Here is a 24,740-nt window from a genome sequence, read left to right as displayed (position 1 = left end):
AGATAGGTGATTAAGAGCATACAGTGATTGTTGATAATATTTTTATGACAACAATCTTAGCTTCTGACCAAGCAATCCACCTCAACTGCAAAGTCAAAATCAAACTATTCAACTAGATGTGTGTTTATCATTGTGAAGGATGTAGCATCACATGTTAGATCACCCGGTCAGTACACTGGCATAAAGCAATAGAAGATCCAGCCTGCTTCATTTACCTGGCCATCTGTAACACTGCGACAGCAGACGGTAATGCAAATGGGAAAAATATATCTTATGAATGGAATATATCCTTATATTCTCATAAACACTTTACGGAAACGTGACTGTTGCCTGAAGTTATTTTATGGAGGAGAATTACAAACCAAAACCAGTAGACACACCCACAAACTATGAAGACACCTATCAGGTAGAGAGAACTGATGACAGTGACAGGGAGATGTAGTATCTAACTGCACTCCCACTATCTCAGCACTGGAGGGGGCAACAGGGCTGTAAATACCTGAAAGCTGTCTAAAATCTCAACAGTTATCAAAAGGTTCCAAAAGGGTTCTTCAGCTGTCCCCGATAGGAGAACCCTTTTTGGTTCCAGGTAGAACCATTTTGGGTACCATGTAGAACCCTTCTACGTGGAAGCCAAAATGGTTCTACCTGCAACCAAAAGGGGTTCTTCAAAGGATTCTCCTATGGGGAGAGTGTACTGTGTCAGTCTCTGGACCATCATGCCAAATCAAACATAATGTGCTGTGTCACTTGACATCTTGTTGTTTCCCTTCTGATGCCCATCTGTTATCGTGTTGTTCACAATCTCCTGGACTGATGATGGCACTTCATATCCCTGCTCTCCTCGCCTCTCTCTCTCTCTCTTGTTTGGACAGCTTAGAAACACAGGAGCAGAGATATGTGAAGAGGAGACACAGTGGGAAGATTGGATGCAGCTTGGGAATCAAACCCTCAGGTCTCCATGGTCATTATACAGCTGATGTGCTAAGAGCTAGCAGTGTTACCACTTGACCACAGGCACTGCAGAGGGAAGCTATTTCTGTCAGCTATGAAATACTATTGTCCCCTGGCTTCCTCCTCTAGGTCTCAGCCATCAGGATGAAAATAAACCGTCTGATAAGAGCCCTTCCCCCGCTTCTCTTCCTGGACTGTTTGTGTCAACTAGCAGCAGGTAAATAAAAAACAACCCTCCTTCCTTCCAAAATGCACTGCTGATATCTACCTCTCCACCAAGGAAACTATCCCCTTTCAGCTCTAAGACAATGTTTTTCCAGCACAGTGAGTACCAGTGCTTGGTGTAAAATTAATTTGCCCTGTTATAGATGGGTATGTTTCATGTCTGAGGTGTGAATGCAGTATACAGAGTTAAACAGGAAACACAAACAAAATAGAACAGAAGAATAAAAGCTTTGGAGGAAAGCCAACACAAGTCACCCAACCAAATTATAGTATTTTCCCTAAATTATATTGTCTTTCACACAGCATGTCATATTCAGATGATATGAATTACAAACAGATATAAAAAGCTACTGTAAGTACAGTATATTAAAAACACCCATGTACAGTAATCATGTCTGGTGTTTTTATAATGGCACCATAACAAATTATATTGTTCTCTTGTCTTGGATGTACCGATTCTGACTTAGGAAATGTAGTTGGTATTCAGACTTAACTTATACAGATAAATAACAGGCATAGAATTATTATTTTTTGCACATGCTACATCGGTCCACTAATACAGGATTAGTAAAGGCCCTGTGCACTACTTTTGTGAGAAAAAAAATATTTTCAAATATGATTATTTTTATTAATATATGTGTTTAATTCAGATTTTCCCATGGCTATGGTAATGGGCTTTGCAGGCGTGGTTCCCTTGCACACGCTGAATACATTTAATTCAACCACTGAAAATCCTGCCACTTGTTAGCCAACAGATTTTCTCGTGGAGTTTTCATTCATTTGGGTTTTCAGTACATTTATCTTAAGCCATCCATTCAAATATGGTGTACATGTAATATGAAATTTGTCGTCAAACTAGAATACGTAGATTTAAAAACTCTCTGATCCTGTAGATTATTTAGGTACATTTCTGAGTTGGGAAAGTATGTATAAATCATTAAAAAAAAACATCTATATATATATTGATGAATCAAAAACAGTCGTTTGATTCATCCTGAAAGTTGTCATATTCAAGTTCAATCCATTAAATATTAGAAGGTGGAAAAAAGCGTACAATATGGGTTAAACAATAGTCCTATAAATCTACCCTAATCCTCACTAGTAATGGAACTAAATGACAATGGTCCAGTTGTTATGAACCATGTGCTAGGCTCCAGGTTTAACATGCTATGTGTGGTCTACGAGTTGCAGGTTAGTCTCAGTAAAGGAAGGGAACATTCTCAACTCTAAATCTTCTTCTGTAAACAAGTAATAAGGGTGCTTGGAACAAGAAATCAAACACATGGAATGTTTTTTTTCTTCATCTTTCTGTTTATTTTCTTTAACACATGGTAGCAAAGTGTTATTAAACCATATGCATACGTTTGGGCTTGTGACTTCTTCAGGTTAACCTAGGCGAGGGGAACAGTGTGAATGTCAGCAGTCTGTGTGTACAGGACGTGTCCCAGGCCGACCACCAGGTCACCTTCACCTGCCAGCAAAAGAGAGACCCCAGCATCAAAGCCTCTGTGATGCTGATTGTCCACTGTGAGGACTGATGGACAGACATCTATCATACTCCGAATCCTCATTCTCAGTCCTCATTCTCAGGAAGCATGGATCAGAATATGAGGGAATTTAGCTTGAGTGCTTTCTCAATTGTACTCACTCATTGTTCTAAAACACCAGTCTCAACGTCAACAGTGAAGAGGTGACTCCAGGATGCTGGCTTTCTAGGCAGAGTTGCAAAGAAAAGCCATATCTCAGACTGGTCAATAATAAGAACAGATTAAGCTGGGCAAAAGAACACAGACACTGGAAAGAGCAACTCTGCCTAGAAGGCCAGCAGCCCGGAGTCGCCTCTTCACTGCTGACGTTGAGACTTGTGTTTTGAGGGTACTATTTAATGAAGCTGCCAGTTGAGGACTTGTCTGTTTCTCAAGCTAGACACTCTAATGTACTTGTCCTCTTGCTCAGTTGTGCACCGGGGCCACCCACTCCTCTTTCTATTCTAGTTAGAGACAGTTAGCGTTGTTCTGTGAAGGGAGTAGTACATAGCGTTTTACGAGATCTTCAGTTTCTTGGCAATTTCTCCCATGGAATAACCTTAATTTCTCAGAACAAGAATAGACTGACGAGTTTCAGAAGATTTTGAGCCTGTAATTAAACCCACACATGCTAATGCTCCAGATACTCAACTAGTCTAAAGAAGGCCAGTTGTATTGCTTCTTTAATCACACAACAGTTTTCAACTGTGCTAACAATTGCAAAATTGATCAATTAGCCTTTTAAAATGATACACTTGGATTAGCTAACACAACGTGTCAATGGAACACAGGAGTGATGGTTGCTGATAATGGGCCTCTGTACGCCTATGTAGATATTCCATTAAAAATCCATTTACAACATTAACCATGTCTACACTGTATTTCTGATAAATGTTATGTTATTTTAAAAGACAAAAATGTGCTTTTCTTTAAAAAACAAGGACATTTCTAAGTGACCCCAAACTTTTGAACAGTAGTGTACATTTACAATAGAATTCATAGCATGATAAATCTGTTTATGCCTTAGCACACACTCAATTAAGTTGGAGAGCCCTATTGATCCTTATCATAATATAATATTCCTCTCCTCATGCTGTCCTCACAGATCTGTCAGGTACAGACAATGTGACAATGGAGGAGTTCAGTGACATGGTGCTGTCCTGTCCCATCTACGCCAAACCCCCTGTGACGGTGTCGTAGCTGCTGGACGGGAGGCCCTAGAGCTGGTCGGGAGGCCAAGGTCACCATCACCAAGGCCCTAAGGGACCTCCACCCAGGACTCTTCAACTGCATGGCAACAACCACAGAGTATGGAGACACCACCAAGTTCTTCCAGCTCATTGTGGAAGGTTAGAGCTGTCATGGAGAGATCAGAGAGAACTGAATGGTGCTATTATACTGTGGTAAACATACAGTTCAAGTCTGGGTTAAACTCAGATTATTGTCATTTCTATCACCTGAACAATAGGTCATTTTCTGAGAGATGTAGCTTGTGAAATTGTAGTCTGTCTGGATGTTGTAGATTCAAGAAATTATAGTCTGTCTGGTTGTTGTAAATTCAAGAAATTATAGTCTGTCTGGTTGTTGTAGATTCAAGAAATTATAGTCTATAAGTTTTACAGTTCGAAAGAAGATCATGTTAATACATTCATAAACAAGTCTGGGATACTATGACATTAGTACCATCATTTCTATCAGAACAAACAGACAGGACAACATGTGCTTTTCTGAGAGAGCTAGCTTGTGAAATGACTATGTCTGCTTGTTTTATTGTAAGGTGTCAACTGATGGAACGTAAGGAATTAACGCCAACGTTCTATACATTGCCTTGGAAATAATGGACGACACAATGGGAAGCGCCGGACCCAAAGTTAAAAGTGAATCTAGTGTTTTCATGTGCAGAACGCATTCAAATACCATACCTTTTCAGCCTGCAGCATACCGCCCTGTAACCCACTGCTGGTTTGTTTCTGATGGAAAGCAGGGTTGGTCCTGGATGGGACACCACATGCTGCTGGATGTGCTGTAGAAGGGCCAATAGGAGGCACTCTTTTCTCTGGTCTAAAACATTTTTCCCAATGCCCCTGAGCAGTGATTGGGGACATTGCCCTGTGTAGGGTGCTGCCATTTGGATGGGACATTAAACAGGTGTTTTGACTCTCTGTGATCACTAAACATCCCATGGCACTTATCATAAAAGTAAGGGTGTTAACCCTGGTGTCCTGGCTAAATTGCCACCTGGCCAATTTGGCCACCTAGTCATCCCCAGCTTCCAATTGGCTCATTCATCCCCCCTCCTCTCCCCTGTAACTATTCTCCAGGTTGTTGATGTAAATGAGAATGGGTTCTCAGTCAACTTAACAGGTAAAAAAAAAAAGTTTATGTCTTTCACAGTGCTGGAAGTAAGATATTTGTTCTTCAACGGTACCTACACAGTTACGGAAATGTTGTAACTAATCTAATTGTTTTCTTTTGTCTAACATCCTGCCGATAAGAAACATCATATATTTGACCTAAGTAATAAAGAACTGAAGTCTAACAATTATTTGATTTCTGGTGAATTATAAAATGAATAAGTGACTGAAGGAACTTATTTTCTATTATATTCTTTGCTTATTGAAAGCTTGTCACCTTGCCAGGTCTTACCATGCCTGGATCCTGGCAGACAAAGATAATGATTCAGCTGCATTCTCATGAATGTGATTCCATAAAGTTACATATTGGTGGCCAGCATGCAAATTGCAGAAACAAGGGCTAGTCCCGCAGCTCTTCTTTTGAGATCCAATAAAACCACTAAAGCCAGTTAAATATTGATGAAATCAGATCAGATGAGGCCATGCAAGCTGGCAGTCAAATCCAAAGACGTAGCCAGTGTGGGAATCGTCTGATAAATAATAGGCTCAGGTACGTGACCTTTCGTGGCTCGGGTGCATGACCTTTTTTTATTTTTTGTCCTCTGAGTTTAAATAGAAAACAGAGACAGAATTAATCATATTTTCAAAATATTTTTAAAGTATTCTGATGGAAACCACTATATAATGAATACATGAAGTAATGTAAATAATTTATTTCCAAAGTAATTCCCTTCTACATTTTTGGAAACTAATAGTAGTGTCTGTCTGTCTGTCTGTCTGTCTGTCTGTCTGTCTGCCTGCCTGCCTGCCTGCCTGCCTGCCTGCCTGCCTGCCTGCCTGCCTGCCTGTCTGTCTGTCTGTCTGTCTGTCTCAATTCAAGGGGCTTTATTGGCATGGGAAACGTGTTAACATTGCCAAAACAGGTGAGGTAAATAATATACAAAAGTGAAATAAACAATAAAAATGAACAGTAAACATTACACATACAGAAGTTTCAAAACAATAAAGACATTACAAATGTCATATTATGTATATATACAGTGTTGTAACAATGTACAAATGGTTAAAGTACACAAGGGAAAATAAATTAGCATAAATATGGGTTGTATTTACAATGGTGTTTGTTCTTCACTGGTTGCCCTTTTCTTCTGGTAACAGGGCACAAATCTTGCTGCTGTGATGCCACACTGTGGTATTTCACCCAGTAGATATGGGAGTTAATCAAAATTGTGTTTGTTTTCGAATTCTTTGTGGATCTGTGTAATCTGAGGGAAATATGTCTCTAATATGGTCATACATTGGGCAGGAGGTTAGGAAGTGCAGCTCACTTTCCACCTCGTTTTGTGGGCAGTGTGCATGAGAGCCATGTCTGCCTACGGCTGCCTTTCTCAATCGCAAGGCTATGCTCACTGAGTCTGTATGTAGTCAAAGCTTTCCTTAAGTTTGGGTCAGTCACAGTGGTCAGGTATTCTGCCACTGTGTACTCTCTGTTTAGGGCCAAATAGCATTTTTTTTTTTTTTTTCTCATGATTTGCTTTGGTCTAATTGTGCTGCTGTCCTGGGGCTCTGTGGGGTGTGTTTGTGTTTGTGAACAGAGCCCCAGGACCAGCTTGCTTAGGGGACTCTTCTCCAGGTTCATCTCTCTGTAGGTGATGGCTTTGTTATGGAAGGTTTGGGAATCGCTTCCTTTTAGGTGGTTGTATAATTTAACAGCTCTTTTCTGGATTTTGATAATTAGTGGGTATCGGCCTAATTATTATTGCATTATTTGGTGTTCTACTACGTTGTACACAGAGGTTATTTTTGCAGAATTCTGCGTGCAGAGTCTCAATTTGGTGTTTGTCCCATTTTGTGAAATCTTGGTTGGTGAGTGGACCCCAGACCTCACAACCATAAAGGGCAATGGGCTCTATGACTGATTCAAGTATTTTTAGCCAGATCCTAATTGGTATGTTGAATTTTATGTTCCTTTTGATGGCATAGAATGCCGTTCTTGCCTTGTCTCAGATCGTTCACAGCTTTGTGAAAGTTACCTGTGGCGTTATAATTACTATGTGGGGTTCTAGGTTTATTTTTCTATGTTGTGTTTGTGTATGATTCCCAATTAGAGGCAGCTGGTAATCGTTGTCTCTAATTGGGGATCATACTTAAGTTGCATTTTTCACCTGTGGGTTATGGGATATTGTTTATGTTTAGTTGCCTGTTCGCACTACATTGTCATCACGATTCGTTTATTCTTTATTTTGTTTTGTATTAGCTTAAGTTTCACTTTCATTAAAATATGTGGAACTCGAAGTACGCTGCGCCTTGGTCCGACCATCAGTATTACAAACATCGTGACACCTGTAGCCCATTCAAGGTAAGATGCTTTAGAGTGTTTTCTATCCAATAATAATTATTATATGCATATATTAGCAATTTTTAATATTTTTTTTTTTCAGTTTACTAGGGGTACCCAATTTCTCCAAAGGGGGCGTAAATCTGCCTGGCATCAACAGGTTATAGAGCCAAAAAGATTGGAGAAGTGGTTTTACCCATACATTTCCATTTTGGATAGATAATACGTTGTGTTGTTGTTTGTTTAGTGTTTTCCAATTTTACCAGAAGTGGTTAGAGTCTATGGATTCTTCAATTACATTGAGCTGATTTCTGACGTGCTGTTCCTTCTTTTTCCGTAGTGTATTCTTGTATTGTTTTAGTGATTCACCATAGTGAAGGTCTCTCTCTCTCTCTCTCTCTCTCTCTCTCTCTATATATATATATATATATATATATGCATGCACTGGGCTGTTTATCTAGGCAGAGTTTAAAGCATTTCCTCCCTGCTGTGGCATCCAGAAGTCACCGGCAAGATCACAGGACAAATTAAGCTTTTGATTTCTGTCCAGGAATAACAATCCCTGTGATTCAGCACTGGCACGTGGTTCCAAGCTCTGTAACTACCTGCCATGGAGAAGTTTAGTAGAGAGTTATTTTGGAGCTAGATAATTCTGGAAAAGTATGAGCTGGAACGTTACTGCTGTGCAAGTGTGCAAGTAGTACAGTATGTGTCCTGTGAATAAGAATTTTGATGTACTAGTCAATTATGTTTGAACAAAACATGATCTGTTGCTGCACGCCTTCTGAGTTCTCTACTCCCCTGTTTGGCGGCTTTATACTTCTGTTTCACAACCAAGACGTGCAGACGCATCTTTCCTCAGTCTTTATGAGCACTGAAGTGCTGCGCTGCTAGGGGCTATTTCAGGCCACATTCTACAAATCATAACAACCACTTTCAGTGGGACTCCATAGTGGTCTTGAGACCACTTTCTATCAAGTACATGGATTACCTACCATGTTACAGTGCCTTCAGAAGGTATTCAGATGCCTTGACGTCTTCCAAATTTTGTTAGATTACAGCATTATTCTGAAAGGTATTCAATAGTTTTTTTCCTCATCAATCTACACACAATTCCCCATAATGACAAAGCAACAACAGGTTTGAATGAATTAAAACACATTTATAATAAAAAAACTACTAAAATATTACATTTACATATATATTCAGACCCTTTACTACTCAGTACTTTGTTGAAGCACCTTTAGCAGCGATTACAGCCTCGAGTGTAATTGGGTATGACGCTACAAGCTTAGCACACCTGTATTTGGGGAGTATCTCCAATTCTTCTCTGCAGATCCTCTCAAGCTCTGTCAGGTTGGATGGGGAGCTTCGCTACACAGTTATTTTCAGGCCTCTCCAGAGATGTTCGATCAGAAGAGTTTAATCTTGGTTTCATCAGACCAGAGCATCTTGTTTCTCATGGTTTGAGAGACTTTTAAGTTCCTTTTGGCAAACTCCAAGTGCACTATCATGTGCCTTTTACTGAGCAGTGGCTTCCGTCTGGCCACTCTACCATAAAGACCTGATTGGTGGAGTTCTGCAGAGATGGTTGTCCTTCTGGAAGGTTCTCCCATCTCCACAGAGGAACTCTAGAGCTTTGTCAGAGTGACCATCGACCATCCTTCGACCTCATGGCTTGGTTTTTGCTCTGACCTGCACTGTCAACTGTGGGACCTTATATAGACAGGTGTGTGCCTTTCCAAATCATGTCCAATCAATTGAATTTACCACAGGTGGACACCAATCAAGCTGTAGAAACATCTCAAGGATGATCAATGGAACGTGTTGCACCTGAGCTTAATTTTGAGTCTGAATACCAATGTAAATAAGGTATTTCTGTTTTTGGGTGGAGGCTAGTTTAAAGAATCTCAAATATAAAATATATTTTGATTGGTTTAACACTTTCTTGGTTACTACATGATTCCAAATGTGTTATTTCATAGTTTTGATATCTTCACTATTATTCTACAATGTAGAAAATAATAAAAAATAAAGAAAAACCCTGGAATGAGTATGTGGTTCCACTGGTACTGTATGTGCTGAGACGAGTTTGTGTGTCGAGTATGTTGTTGCCTTTCCAGTCCCCTCTCTCCCGCTGTGTGAGCCATATTTCAAAGTGATTGCATGGCATGATGGCCCTCTGCTGTGTTGTCGACCATTTAAGGGAATAGCTTTGCAGCCAAAGAAATCAAGTGCAATTAATCAAACTGAATGAGATGGAAGTCACGACTCCTATCATAGCCCAAAGGAACAACTCTGCCAGGCTTCAAAAAGCCTTTACAATTAAGGGAATTCTTTATGTGGAAGAAGAGAGGTAATGGTGGAACTCTAATAAACTGTTCAGAAGAACAATAGTTACTACATACTGTAAGCCTGGTAACTGTGAATGAGGATAAATAGAGTTGCAGTGATCATAATCCCTATACTATCAAGTCTAGAAAGCTTTTGTTTTGCCTCAGAGTGTATTTGATGGAGAAGTACATGTTTGTTTGACTTTGAAATTACCAGTGACAATGACTACATGAGTCTTATAGGGAAAGCCTTCATTCCAGATATTGATCAGGCCAGAGAGGCTTGGCAGTATAACAAATGATGTCAAAAAGTAGGCAATACTTTCTACAGACTTCCTGTGAACTAACTTTTCTCCCCATTAATATATCCATTAATATACCAAAGACAAATGAGATTCATAACAACAAGGATAAGGACACAGGAAGTCAAAATAAGGCTGCGAGGGGTTCAATTTCAGGGTTAAGTTTGACAATGTGGGCTATCTGGTAAAGCTTTCCAAATAGCTGTGGATTAGCATAAATATTAAGTAGAGGTCTGCACAAAGCTGTGTGATTATGGGCTTGATGGAGTCATTAGAATGATGGGAGGAAGTTCTCGGGACTGATTCTTAGAGCTGGAGGAGACAGTTAATCAAGGAGCATTGAACCAAATTGAGTGTTTGTCTGTGCTCATTTTTTATTACTGACAGGATAGTGAGAGATGGTTGAAGTCCAATAACACAATTACAGGAAACTATATCATATAAACAAATGTTTCCACTACATTAAAACTGTACAAAATGTTCAATTTGATTTCTGCAGCAGTGTAACTCTGACCATACAGTTTTCCTCCAGATAGAACAGCATGACAATAAATAAAGACATATCACTTCATTCACATAAATTATGTAAAATATTGAATGCCAATTGTTTTGCCCTTCCCACCACATTTTATAGGAAACAGGCCAGCTGAAATCAGAATTACTGTAAATAGTGTACTGTACAACACCCAATGGTAGTGTCGTTGAAAATACAGTGAGTACCATACAGTGTACAACACATTATATTGATGGGTAAAGTTAAGACATCGTCACGTCAGATGACATTGTCATGATCAAGATACAAATCACAAGTCAAAGTGTATATCATCCTATCAAACAGTATTCACCCAGACCAGGACATCGTTGCTGGTATGTTATTGACATTATTATAGGGATGGGGATACAGAAACCTATTTACATTCACATGTTTTAAATATACAGTGCCTTGCGAAAGTATTCGGCCCCTTTGAACTTTGCGACCTTTTGCCACATTTCAGTCTTCAAACATAAAGATATAAAACTGTATTTTTTTTGTGAAGAATCAACAACAAGTAGGACACAATCATGAAGTGGAATGACATTTATTGGATATTTCAAACTTTTTTAACAAATCAAAAACTGAAAAATTGGGCGTGCAAAATTATTCAGCCCCTTTACTTTCAGTGCAGCAAACTCTCTCCAGAAGTTCAGTGAGGATCTCTGAATGATCCAATGTTGACCTAAATGACTAATGATGATAAATACAATCCACCTGTGTGTAATCAAGTCTCCGTATAAATGCACCTGCACTGTGATAGTCTCAGAGGTCCGTTAAAAGCGCAGAGAGCATCATGAAGAACAAGGAACACACCAGGCAGGTCCGAGATACTGTTGTGAAGAAGTTTAAAGCCGGATTTGGATACAAAAAGATTTCCCAAGCTTTAAACATCCCAAGGAGCACTGTGCAAGCGATAATATTGAAATGGAAGGTGTATCAGACCACTGCAAATCTACCAAGACCTGGCCGTCCCTCTAAACTTTCAGCTCATACAAGGAGAAGACTGATCAGAGATGCAGCCAAGAGGCCCATGATCACTCTGGATGAACTGCAGAGATCTACAGCTGAGGTGGGAGACTCTGTCCATAGGACAACAATCAGTCGTATATTGCACAAATCTGGCCTTTATGGAAGAGTGGCAAGAAGAAAGCCATTTCTTAAAGATATCCATAAAAAGTGTCGTTTAAAGTTTGCCACAAGCCACCTGGGAGACACACCAAACATGTGGAAGAAGGTGCTCTGGTCAGATGAAACCAAAATTGAACTTTTTGGCAACAATGCAAAACGTTATGTTTGGCGTAAAAGAACACACCATCCCCACTGTCAAACATGGTGGTGGCAGCATCATGGTTTGGGCCTGCTTTTCTTCAGCAGGGACAGGGAAGATGGTTCAAATTGATGGGAAGATGGATGGAGCCAAATACAGGACTCCTGATGGAGTCTGCAAAAGACCTGAGACTGGGACGGAGATTTGTCTTCCAACAAGACAATGATCCAAAACATAAAGCAAAATCTACAATGGAATGGTTCAAAAATAAACATATCCAGGTGTTAGAATGGCCAAGTCAAAGTCCAGACCTGAATCCAATCGAGAATCTGTGGAAAGAACTGAAAACTGCTGTTCACAAATGCTCTCCATCCAAACTCACTGAGCTTGAGCTGTTTTGCAAGGAGGAATGGGAAAAAATGTCAGTCTCTCGATGTGCAAAACTGATAGAGACATACCCCAAGCGACTTACAGCTGTAATCGCAGCAAAAGGTGGCGCTACAAAGTATTAACTTAAGGGGGCTGAATAATTTTGCACGCCCAATTTTTCAGTTTTTGATTTGTTAAAAAAGTTTGAAATATCCAATAAATGTCGTTCCACTTCATGATTGTGTCCCACTTGTTGTTGATTCTTCACAAAAAAATACAGTTTTATATCTTTATGTTTGAAGCCTGAAATGTGGCAAAAGGTCGCAAAGTTCAAGGGGGCCGAATACTTTCGCAAGGCACTGTAGCTACTGTTCTGTCATTAGTTTAGTAAGCTTAGGTACTGGCCCGAAGGTGTGTTACTCTATGTGGTTCAATAAAAGAGGAAAGCAAATAACTAACTCTATGCTTCTGGTTTCCTGCCAAGGGGGAGGATTCTTCTCCAGTCAATGGGGTTTGAAGCTTAACGCTGAGACAACTCTAAAAGCTCTTGCTCTTTCTCAACAGTTATAAAAACCTTGCCAGTGCAATTCTTGGTGAGACACTCGTTGAATCTGACCCATATGAGAACACAGTACTACTCCTGCCTTGAAGAACACAGTACTACTCCTGCCTTGAAGAACACAGTACTACTCCTGCCTTGAAGAACACAATACTACTCCTGCCTTGAAGAACACACTACTACTCCTGCCTTGAAGAACACAGTACTACTCCTGCCTTGAAGAACACAATACTACTCCTGCCTTGAAGAACACAGTACTACTCCTGCCTTGAAGAACACAATACTACTCCTGCCTTGAAGAACACAATACTACTCCTGCCTTGAAGAACACAATACTACTCCTGCCTTGAAGAACACAATACTACTCCTGCCTTGAAGAACACAATACTACTCCTGCCTTGAAGAACACAATACTACTCCTGCCTTGAAGAACACAATACTACTCCTGCCTTGAAGAACACAATACTACTCCTGCCTTGAAGAACACAGTACTACTCCTGCCTTGAAGAACACAATACTACTCCTGCCTTGAAGAACACAATACTACTCCTGCCTTGAAGAACACACTACTACTCCTGCCTTGAAGAACACAGTACTACTCCTGCCTTGAAGAACACAATACTACTCCTGCCTTGAAGAACACAATACTACTCCTGCCTTGAAGAACACACTACTACTCCTGCCTTGAAGAACACAGTACTACTCCTGCCTTGAAGAACACAGTACTACTCCTGCCTTGAAGAACACAGTACTACTCCTGCCTTGAAGAACACAATACTACTCCTGCCTTGAAGAACACAATACTACTCCTGCCTTGAAGAACACAGTACTACTCCTGCCTTGAAGAACACACTACTACTCCTGCCTTGAAGAACACAATACTACTCCTGCCTTGAAGAACACAGTACTACTCCTGCCTTGAAGAACACAATACTACTCCTGCCTTGAAGAACACACTACTACTCCTGCCTTGAAGAACACAATACTACTCCTGCCTTGAAGAACACAGTACTACTCCTGCCTTGAAGAACACAATACTACTCCTGCCTTGAAGAACACAATACTACTCCTGCCTTGAAGAACACACTACTACTCCTGCCTTGAAGAACACAATACTACTCCTGCCTTGAAGAACACACTACTACTCCTGCCTTGAAGAACACAGTACTACTCCTGCCTTGAAGAACACAATACTACTCCTGCCTTGAAGAACACAATACTACTCCTGCCTTGAAGAACACACTACTACTCCTGCCTTGAAGAACACAGTACTACTCCTGCCTTGAAGAACACAGTACTACTCCTGCCTTGAAGAACACAGTACTACTCCTGCCTTGAAGAACACAGTACTACTCCTGCCTTGAAGAACACAATACTACTCCTGCCTTGAAGAACACAATACTACTCCTGCCTTGAAGAACACAATACTACTCCTGCCTTGAAGAACACACTACTACTCCTGCCTTGAAGAACACAATACTACTCCTGCCTTGAAGAACACAATACTACTCCTGCCTTGAAGAACACAATACTACTCCTGCCTTGAAGAACACAATACTACTCCTGCCTTGAAGAACACAATACTACTCCTGCCTTGAAGAACACACTACTACTCCTGCCTTGAAGAACACAGTACTACTCCTGCCTTGAAGAACACAGTACTACTCCTGCCTTGAAGAACACAGTACTACTCCTGCCTTGAAGAACACAATACTACTCCTGCCTTGAAGAACACAATACTACTCCTGCCTTGAAGAACACAATACTACTCCTGCCTTGAAGAACACAGTACTACTCCTGCCTTGAAGAACACAATACTACTCCTGCATGGTCTTTACTTGTCGTGCTCAGGAGCATATTGGAGCTACAGGTATTTACACCATAAATACTTAATACTTGAATATACAGAAACGTACACACACACAATAACACACACTCACAGTGCATGCATGACGCATGACTCCCTTTCAGAATATACTTCAAATGTATACAAGACAAAATATCAAGTCGATACAACACACTTTCTCATGAATGTCAAACTCCTACTTTGGTCAAGCAATTAGGATAATAATGTAATTTTCATAATTCTACACAACAACAAAATACAATTTAAGGCAAAAGTAACTATCAGTCACGTTAAACAACCATGTTAAAAAAACACACTTTTAAAATATTTCTGTACACAGTTTTCATTATAGAAAAATATGTGAGTTGCACAGAGTGGTCAGATCTTTTACTAACCCACCATAGTAGAGTAGATATGATGACATGGTATCTCATATCAATAGACACACCCCTTCATTAGTCCAACGACGACTCTTACAGTTCAAGCTGTAAGCTTTCCTAAAATGGATGGTAGCTAGAACATTCTGAATGATGTTATTTCACCCCACAGGAATGTTAGGATCTATTGAAAGATATACCGTTCATAGAACATATTCACTTCTCAGTGTCAGTTCCACCTTTTAGACTTCTGACAATAACAATATTCAATCAGTTGTTTCATCATTCCTCATGTGAGGTCGTCATGACTACTCTGATGTCTGAGTCTATCTCATCACAACCTTGTAAAGAATTTTGGGTCAATTCAGTACAACCATTCCCTCAAACAGCTTTACAAAGCACATCATACTCAGTCCATCCATACATGCCCAGGATCCTGACAGAGGAGTAAAACATGTAGTTCCACATCTGCAGTCAGATATAAGATCACAACAACAGCAAGCAAATCCCGCTATTGTATCTGAGCCACCAGGAGTAACAGCATTCCACAGGCATTGTCACAGCCTGCAGCGAGTGTGCTGAGATACAACACATCCTTTAGGATTCAGACCTACAGAACACCAAGCACCGCGGTATACTGTAGTACTTGGATAGTGCAAGACAGAGCAGCTTTCGGCTGTCCACTCTGTCGTCGGTTCAGTGGCCATGGACCCCCTACCATGCTGCTGTCTGAAGCTGTGTTCTGCCTCACTGACTAACTGAATGAGAGAGGGAGAGATGGATGGATGGATGGCTATAGGGCTGAGGCTGGAGTGGGGTTAGGTCAGGTCAGCCGGGCTGAGGAACATAAGGTTAATGTCCACAGTGTGAAGCAGCCAGAGGCCCACAGCACTCCTGGGGACACAGACCATAGAGAGGGACAAGATGTCTGTCCTATGTGTATAAAGGATAATTGCAGGAGTCTGTCAGTGTAGCTCTGCCACCTGTCAACACAACAGGTCAATGAACACACTGTCTGGAACATCTTCTGATGGTATATTGCTTGGGCTAGAACATTGCTCCATAGGTTTCAACAGGATCTCCTCTGTTGCTATTCCCAGTGGGGGACGAGAGGGAGTCTTCTAGCATTTGACTGTGGTGGCGTCTGTGTGTTGATCTCCTGTTCTGTAGCAAGTGTTTTTGCACCATGATACAAATGACCAAAGTGTCTCTCTCTTTGCTTGACAAAAAACAACATACTGTTTCAATAGCACTGCCACTGAAAAAACTTGGACATAATTTGAGCTTGAGAGGCAGCATTAGGATGAATGCATGGCTGTTTCAAGCATTAGGTGAAAGCTTGAGGAATATTAGACATGAGTCCTGGGAATGGAGAAGCTGTTGAAGATGTGTAGAGGGCCAAGCAGCCAAGCAGTAGGTTAACACAACGGATACCAGCAGAAGATCCAATATAGGTGACAACACTGAAAAGAAAGAAAGATTTGTTTAGGTTAGTGGTTCCTATTCCAATCAAAGCCCAAAGCCATATACAGTTGAAGTCGGAAGTTTACATACACCTTAGCCAAATACATTTCAACTCAGTTTTTCACTATTCCTGACATTAAATCCTAGTAAAAATTCCCTGTCTTAGGTCAGTTAGGATCACCACTTTATTTTAAGAATGTGAAATGTCAGAATCATTGTACATGATTTATTTCAGCTTTTTTTTCTTTCATCACATCCCCAGTGGGTCATAAGTTTACGTACACTCAATTAGTATTTGGTAGCATTGCCTTTAAATTGTTTAACTTGGGTCAAACGTTTCAGGTAGCTTTCCACAAGTTTCCCATAATAATTTGGGTGAATTTTGGCCCTTTCCTCCTAACAGAGCTGGTGTAACTGAGTCAGGTTTGTAGAGGCCTCCTTGCCTCCACACGCTTTTTCAGTTCTGCCCACAACTTTTCTATGGGATTGAGGTCAGGGCGTTGTGATGGCCACTCCACTAACTTGACTTTGTTGTCCTTAAGCCATTTTGCCACAACTTTGGAAGTATGCTTGGGATCATTGTCCATTTGGAAGACCGATTTGCGACCAAGCTTTTAACTTCCTGACTGATGTCTTGAGATGTTGCTTCAATATATCCACATAATTTTCCTCCCTCATGATGCCATCCATTTTGTGAAATGCACCAGTCCCTCCTGCAGCAAAGCAACATGATGCTGCCACCCCCGTCCTTCACGATTGGGATGGTGTTCTTCGGCTTGCAAGCATCCCCCTTTTGTCTTCCAAACATGACAATGGTCATTATGGCCAAACAGTTATATTTTTGTTTCATCAGACCAGAGGACATTTCTTCAACGATCTTTGTCCCCATGTGCAGTTGCAAACCGTAGTCTGTCTTTTTTTTATGGCGGTTTTGGAGCAGTGGCTTCTTGCTGAGCAGCCTTTCAGGTTATGTCGATATAGGACTCATTTTACTGTGGATACAGATACTTTTGTACCTGTTTCCTCCAGCATCTTCACAAGGTCCTTTGCTGTTGTTCTGGGATTGATTTGCACTTTTTGCACCAAAGTACGTTCATCTATAGGAGACAGAAGGCGTCTCCTTCCTGAGCGGTATGACGGCTGCGTGGTCCCATAGTGTTTACTGTCGTTTGTACATATGAATGAGGTTCCTTCAAGCATTTGGAAATTGCTCCCAAGGATGAACCAGACTTGTGGAGGACTACAATTTTTTTTCTGTGGTCTTGGCTGATTTCTTTTGATTTTCCCATGATGTCAAGCGAAGAGGCACTGAGTTTGAAGGTAGGCCTTGAAATACATCCACAGGTACACCTCCAATTGACTCAAATTATGTCGATTAGCCTATGAGAAGCTTCTAAAGCCATGACATACTTTTCTGGAATTTTCCAAGCTGTTTAAAGGCACAGTCAACTTAGTGTATGTAAACTTCTGACCCAGTGGAATTGTGATACAGTGAATTATAAGTGAAATAATCTGTTTGTAAACAATTGTTGGTAAAATTACTTGTGTCATGCACAAAGTAGATGTCCTAACTGACTTGCCAAAACTATAGTTTGTTAACAAGAAATGGTGGTTGAAAAATGATCTTTAATGACTCCAACCTAAGTATTAAAACTTCCGACTTCAGCTGTATAAGTGAACAGTGAATTATCCTATACACCTGTGTATTATCATTACCAACAAAAGCCAACTAGATTAGTTCCTACAGGCCCACTGAAGTGACAGCACCCACACTCCAATCTCCGTAATTGCAGAAACACTATTCGTGCTTGATTGGACACTCCAGTTGTAGCTCATCAGGCCCTCTATGCGGCTCTGTAAAATGGGAAAATAGGAGGCATTGGGCGTTGAAAATAAAGGAGCTGTTCCTAATAATAGCACAGCTACCGCAGGTTCCTTCATGAATATTTATGAGAGAGAATACAGACTGATCTCTGCTCTCTCTGTCTGGTCTCCCCATTCGATTTCTTCCTTTTCGCTTTCTTTCTCCATCCCTCTCTCTCTTTCATCTCTCTCCATCTTTCTGACTGCAGCCTCTCTCTCCATGTTCCAATTTCTCAGTCTCCCTCTCCATCTCTCTTCTCTTCCTCTCTGCCCCTCTCTCCTCCTCTCAGACAGTAAAGCTGTTATTATTCTGTTTAGCTGTATAAATCATAATGCCTGCAGCACCTACTTCAGCTGTGATGACCCTCGCGCCACAAAACATAACAAAATCAAGGTGAACATTTATTGACTGCACCAGAGTACAATATGAGCAAAGCAAATCAATCTGTGTTGGAGTGAAAGCGTTACAAAGCCTTGTGTTCTCAAAGGCTTAGGACACAATGCTGAAGAACCAAAGGTGAATGTCTAAATTATTCAGAATTAATAATTTATTCACATGACATAATTGCTACTATGCTGCAGTAAAGTTAATGACTCTTCCATTACACAATGGAAGAGAGACAATATATTTTCACAGCCTCAAGTACAACAACTCAAAAACACGTTCTGGGGGGATATTTTTTAGTTTTTTGCTATTATAGAGAGACAGTATGATCATATAGTTGTAGGAGTATAATATATGGCAATTTAAACCCTTTAAGTGTGAGTTCTCACCTTGGCCATGGACAATGAGACCCTTGTCCTCCACCTTGTCCATCTTCCCTCCATCTCTCTCTGTCTGTCAGGGTGTGGCGTCTCCACGGTGTATGGAGGCCCGCCCCCAGACACCATGGCCGCCGCCCCCTCCTCCTCCCCCGGGATCCTGATCAGACTCTGGTTGGCTCTGGGCCCGCTCAGGCTTAGGGTTGGGGGTGCAGGGAGGGTCAGGGTGCTGGACAGACATGGTTCTCCTCAGGTGGGTGCGTTTACACAGGAAGTCAGGTTTGGCAGAGAGGCCGAAGGAGCCTTTCCTCAGGACCATGCGGACCGAGGAGGTCTTCTTGGGTCTGGTCCGGTGGCCAAACTGCAGTGAGGAGAGGTGCACTGCATAGCCATCACTTAGGAACTATGGGAAAGAGAGAGATAGAGAGAGAGAGAACGAGAGTTAGTGAGATTGGCCATGTTAGATAAAGAATGGAACACTAAACAGGTAGAGAGAGATGGAGAGTGACAGGAAAGAACAAAAGCCACAGACAGACTGGAATAGATACATCAAAACACAATCGATAGCTATTAGTGAGTCAATGCCATTAGCTTGATCGTTAAAGAAAAGTAGAAGAGGAGTGTACAGTCCCCTGATGTCTACCTGGCATTGATTCTGGTACTTCTTGGAAGGCCTGCCCACAATATAAATCTGTGAAGGACTCAGACCCAGCATGTTGTACACAGAGATGTCCTTCATGGAGCCATAGGCTGAGTTGATCTTAATGTGACACTGGCAAAGAGAGATAGAACAGAGAGAGAGATAGACAGAGAGGGATGGAGGCCCACAGTCAATGTCAATGTGAGAACCAAGGAAGTGTGCGTGAGAAATAGAGGAAGAGAGAGAAAGAAAGGGAGAGAAAAAAGAGAATGAGAGATATATAGACGGGGTGAGAAAAAGAAAGAGAGAAAGAAAAAGAGGAAGATATATAGAAAGACAAGGAGTTGAGATGAGAGCAAGAAAGATATATCCACTGCTTCATGTATGTAATGTACCTCCTGAACTAGGTTCCTGAGGAAGATGGTTTTCTGTCTCAGTGGGTCGTGGACCAGGCCCTCAGAGAAGAAGATCATGCCCTGGGGGAAGTTGTGTTGGGACAGCCATGACACCACGCGCTGCTTCTGCATGTCTGGCCTCCCTGTGATGTAGATGATAAGATAGCCCAGGTCCTGCCAGTGTCTGGACACAAAGATAATAGATCAATTCCTCTGAGAATTGTCGTTTTACTGAACATAAAGACATAACGACTGACATCAATAATATTCCTCTGAGATTTATGGTTTATTTTCTTTTTTTTCTTATTATTTCTTATGTCCAGTATGAAGGAAGTTAAAGGTACAGTGCATTCGGAAAGTATTCAGACCCCTTTACTTTTTACAGCCTTATTCTAAAATTGATTCAATATTTTTTTCCGTTATCAAGCAACACACAGTACCCCATAATGACAAATCGAATTATTTAAAAGAAATTGCAAATGTAGATAAAAAACAAAGTACTTTGTTGAAGCACCTTTGGCAGCAATTACAGCCTCAAGTATTCTTTGGTATGATGTTACAAGCTTGGCACACCTGTATTTGGGGAGTATCTCCCATTCTTCTTTGCAGATCCTCTCAAGCTCTGTCAGGTTGGATGGGGAGCGTCACTGCATAGCTATTTTCAGGTCTCTCCAGAGATGTTCGATCGGGTTCAAGTCTGGGCTCTGGCTGGGCCACTCAAGGACATTCAGAGACTTGTCCAGAAGCCACTCATGTGTTGTCTTTGCTGTGTGCCTAGGGTCGTTCTCCTGTTGGAAGGTGAACCTTCTCCCCAGTCTGAGATCCTGAGCGCTCTGGAGCAGATTTTCATCAAGGATCTCTGTGTACTTTGCTCTGTTCATCTTTGCCTCAATCCTGACTAGTCTCCCAGTCCCTGCTGCTATAACATCCCCACGGCATGATGCTGCCACCACCATGCTTCACCGTAGGGATGGTGCCAGGTTTCCTCCTGAAGTGATGCTTGACATTCAGGTCAAAGAGTTCAATCTTGGTTTCATCAGACCAGAGAATCTTGTTTCTCATGGTCTGAGTGTCACGTCCTGACCGTAGTTCCTTTTTGATGTATCTATTTTAGTTTGGTCAGGGCGTGAGTTGGGGTGGGCATTCTATGTTTTGTTCTCTGTGTTTTATTTCTAGGTGTTTGGCCGGGTATGGTTCCCAATCAGAGGCAGCTGTCAATCGTTGTCTCGGATTGAGAACCATACTTAGGCAGCCTGTTTTCTCACTATGGGTTGTAGGTAGTTGTTTTCTGTTTTGTGTATTGCACTTTGCAGAACTGTTCGTTTGTCGTTTTGTCATTTTTTTGTTCAAGTATTCGTATTGATTAAAAGGTATTATGAATACTTACCACGCTGCACCTTGGTCTTCTCCTTCTCCCGACAACAGAGGTTACACTGAGAGTCTTTAGGTGCCTTTGACAAACTCCAAGCGGGCTGTCATGTGCCTTTTACTGAGGAGAGGCTTCCCTCTGGCCACTCTACCATAAAGGCCTGTCGTGACGTTGTATTAGTTAATATGACGTCTGTTGTTCATCGAATGATTAAAAGTTTATAATTGCTTGATTAACTGAATCAAGCAATTATTAACTCATTAACCTTGGGCACCATGGGAAAACTAGTTTATATTGAGTTTCTATTTCCCAAATTACCTCAAAGAATATCAGAAAATCGATTTTACAACAGCCGCTAATTAACCAGTTACCTCTACAATCCCCTTCTGAACGTCGTATAGCCCGTGAATCTGCACGGACCCGGGTAAATCTTCGTACCACACCAATCTTAGTTGAATATTTATTTACGAGAAAGCTAAAATGATGATAAAATATACACATAGACAAAACACATTGTAGGCTATTGATTAGAACTTAGTATAACGGGCCAACACACTATGGCGTGTGTTACCCAAAATGGGGATTTCATAGAGAGAAAGGAAAAAGAAAGTACACGAGAGAAATATACCTTTGGGTGAATTTGTCAGCTATGCTATTCTAACCCTAGCCTTGCCCCAAACTGCCGCTCTTATGGGTCAGAATATAATGATGTAATTACGTGGGGAAGATCTCAGAGGATTCTCTGCGTGGACCGTTCAGGCTGCTCGATGACGCACTTCTCCGGCGCACCTTTCTGGTCGTCCTCACGATGTCAGTGTCCTTTTGGCTGTTCCCTCACCCTTGCTCTGGAAGGGGTCTTCTGAGGACAGACAGCTCTGTAGCTCAGAGCTCACAGAATAGGAATGAAACCGTTTCGATACCACGATTCTCTGGGATTGGATGCTAAGGGGGTTCGACTTGAATTCACCCGCTTAGACACAGCTACTCATCCGTAGCTTGGGTAGAAAAATATTTCTTTGTCTTCAAACTTCAAACTTGTGTTGCGTTCTGGGTTCGTTGACTTTTTAGACCTTGGCTGCAGCTTGGGTCATGTAGTCTTGTCTGTAAATTCTTTACTCACAGGTTTTATACCCTCGTGTCAGAAGTGGGCATAACCCCCTTTAGGGCAATTCTCTGGGCGTACCAAATTATGAGGCAAGGTCTAGATTGTACTCAAATCCAATTTTAGACAACTAACTTCACATTTCATCTTTACCAAAACATTCTCTTTGATTTGGATATTTTCAATACAACGTACAATGTATAAACATCAAACATATACTAGGTAAACTGTTGATGTTACAATGTTTTCGTAATAACGTCATCTATTAACCTTTAATAACAAAACAAAAATTACATACATTTTCATATTCCATCTATCATCATGACCACCATTGTGGCTGACGGAAACCTTTGTTCCAAAGTCCCTTTATTTCATGTTTAATGTTCTGAGGCTGGTTCTCCATAGTAACAGGACAAAGGAATTTGTCTGTGGCCTGAGATTTACCAGGGGCGTGAGGGGTCATAAAACCCCCACATCTTCAGACCCCTAGATCTCTCCTTCTCTGTTGGGGTTGAGAGATAATCTGTAGGGTTGTGGTCTCCTGTAACCTGACCTGATCAGGGCAGTCATGACAGGCCTGATTGGTGGAGTGCTGCAGAGATGGTTGTCCTTCTGGAAGGTTCTCCCATCTCCACAGAGGAACTCTGGAGCGCTGTCAGAATGACCACCGGGTTCTTGGTCACCTGCTTGACCAAGGCCTTTCTCCCCCGTTTGCTCAGTTTGGCTGGGAGGTCAGCTCTGGAAAGAGTCTTAGTGGTTCCAAACTTCTTCCATTTAAGAATGATGGAGGCTACTTTGTTCTTGGGGACCTTCAATACTGCAGATTTTGTTTTGCTACCCTGCCAAAGGGCTGTCTCGGAGCTCTAAGGACAATTCCTTTGACCTCATGGCTTGGTTTTTGTTCTGATATGCACTGTCAACTGTGGGACCTTATATAGACAGGTGTGTGCCTTTTCAAATCATGTCGAATCAATTACATTTTCCACAGGAGGACTCCAATTAAGTTGAAGAAACATCTCAAGGATGATCAATGGAAACAGGATGTACCAGAGCTCAATTTCGAGTCTAATAGCACAGATTCTGAATACATATGTAAATAAGGTATTTCTGTTTTTTTTAGATTATATACATTTTTTAAATAATCTAAAAACCTGTTTTCGCTTTGTGTGTAGATTGATGATTTTTTTGGTTTTTCATCCATTTTAGAATAAAGCTCTCAAGTAACAAAATTCTAGTTAGCATTTGCGCTAACACTGGTTAGCAACTTCCTTCAAACTCCCTTTAATGTGACAAAATACAAGGATCATATTCTGAGCTGAACAGATGACTTGTAGGCGTTGAAATTGAGTTATTATTTACATTCCATTAATAATTTCTCTCTGCTTGAACTGCTCCTTAATCAAACAAAAGCTGGAAGGCACAAACACAAACACACAAACACTCGCACGCATGAGTTACCTGACGACGTCCACTGCTCCGGGGCGGACTTTAGGGTCGCTGCCCATGATGGAGACGCTAGCAGCGAAGGAGCCATCGATGCTGAACACCACACACTCCATCCCCCTGGGCAACACCGTCAGGTAGGCCTCTGCACTCGTCTGATCTCCCCTGGGTAGGAGGTAAAGAGAGGGGGAGATGGGGAGGATGATTGCTACTGTAGGCACCTCTGGGGCTCCTTGTTATTCAACAACCTGTGAGTACACTGTTAGAGCTTCACAGTACTTTACCTCCATCACTGATATGGGCCGTAATTCAATTCAGTATTCCTCCACTTTCATGGGAACTCGTCCCAACCCGCATCCAATTCATTACTGATACAACCTCTAACATACTATAACAAACATGCTGTGGTTGCATATCAATAAGAAATAAAAAGGAGTTGTTTGCTTACTTGACCATCATTTTGATAGGGTAGACCCCGGTGGCCAGCTTCTTGCTCTTGGGGATGGTGTAGACCACTCTGCCACTACTGGTGGTCACCTCTGTGTCAAAGTGGACCCAGCGGCCGGACTGGGGCTGGGTCATTAGGAGAATGTCCACCTGGGAGAGGACAAGATAGATTCATGATAAGATGATATGATACGTACGGTTCAGGGCCGCAATTTAATTCCCTTCAATAAACTTTAGTGTTGATGTCTGTCAAAGCAAATTCCTTTGTCA

General features: G+C 41.4%; 1 protein-coding gene across 2 annotated transcripts in view; it reads right to left on the bottom strand.

Moving 5' to 3' along the window:
- Window positions 1-12,828: 12,828 nt before the first annotated feature.
- Window positions 12,829-24,740, bottom strand: part of pitpnm3 (PITPNM family member 3) — a 128,362-nt gene continuing 116,450 nt past the window's right edge. Inside the window, exons 15-20 of one of the 2 annotated variants that reach the window (XM_090218613.1) lie at window positions 24,472-24,620; window positions 24,039-24,188; window positions 20,110-20,293; window positions 19,718-19,846; window positions 19,087-19,477; window positions 12,829-16,448 (exon numbers count right to left, since the gene is read on the bottom strand). In XM_090218613.1, coding sequence (XP_090074739.1) covers window positions 19,154-19,477; window positions 19,718-19,846; window positions 20,110-20,293; window positions 24,039-24,188; window positions 24,472-24,620 — 936 coding nt within the window. In that variant the 3' untranslated portion in view covers window positions 12,829-16,448; window positions 19,087-19,153. Of the gene's footprint in view, window positions 16,449-17,363; window positions 18,304-19,086; window positions 19,478-19,717; window positions 19,847-20,109; window positions 20,294-24,038; window positions 24,189-24,471; window positions 24,621-24,740 lie in introns of those variants that run through there. The other variant, XM_090218614.1, reaches the window with a different exon arrangement.

This window comes from Oncorhynchus mykiss, chromosome 24 (genome assembly GCF_057628025.1).
Source record: "Oncorhynchus mykiss isolate SJ-2025 chromosome 24, ASM5762802v1, whole genome shotgun sequence".
In the NCBI taxonomy this organism is placed as follows: Eukaryota; Metazoa; Chordata; class Actinopteri; order Salmoniformes; family Salmonidae; genus Oncorhynchus; species Oncorhynchus mykiss.
The sequence above is the reverse complement of the archived record's forward strand: the minus strand, read 5'-3'. Positions and strand labels throughout refer to the sequence as shown.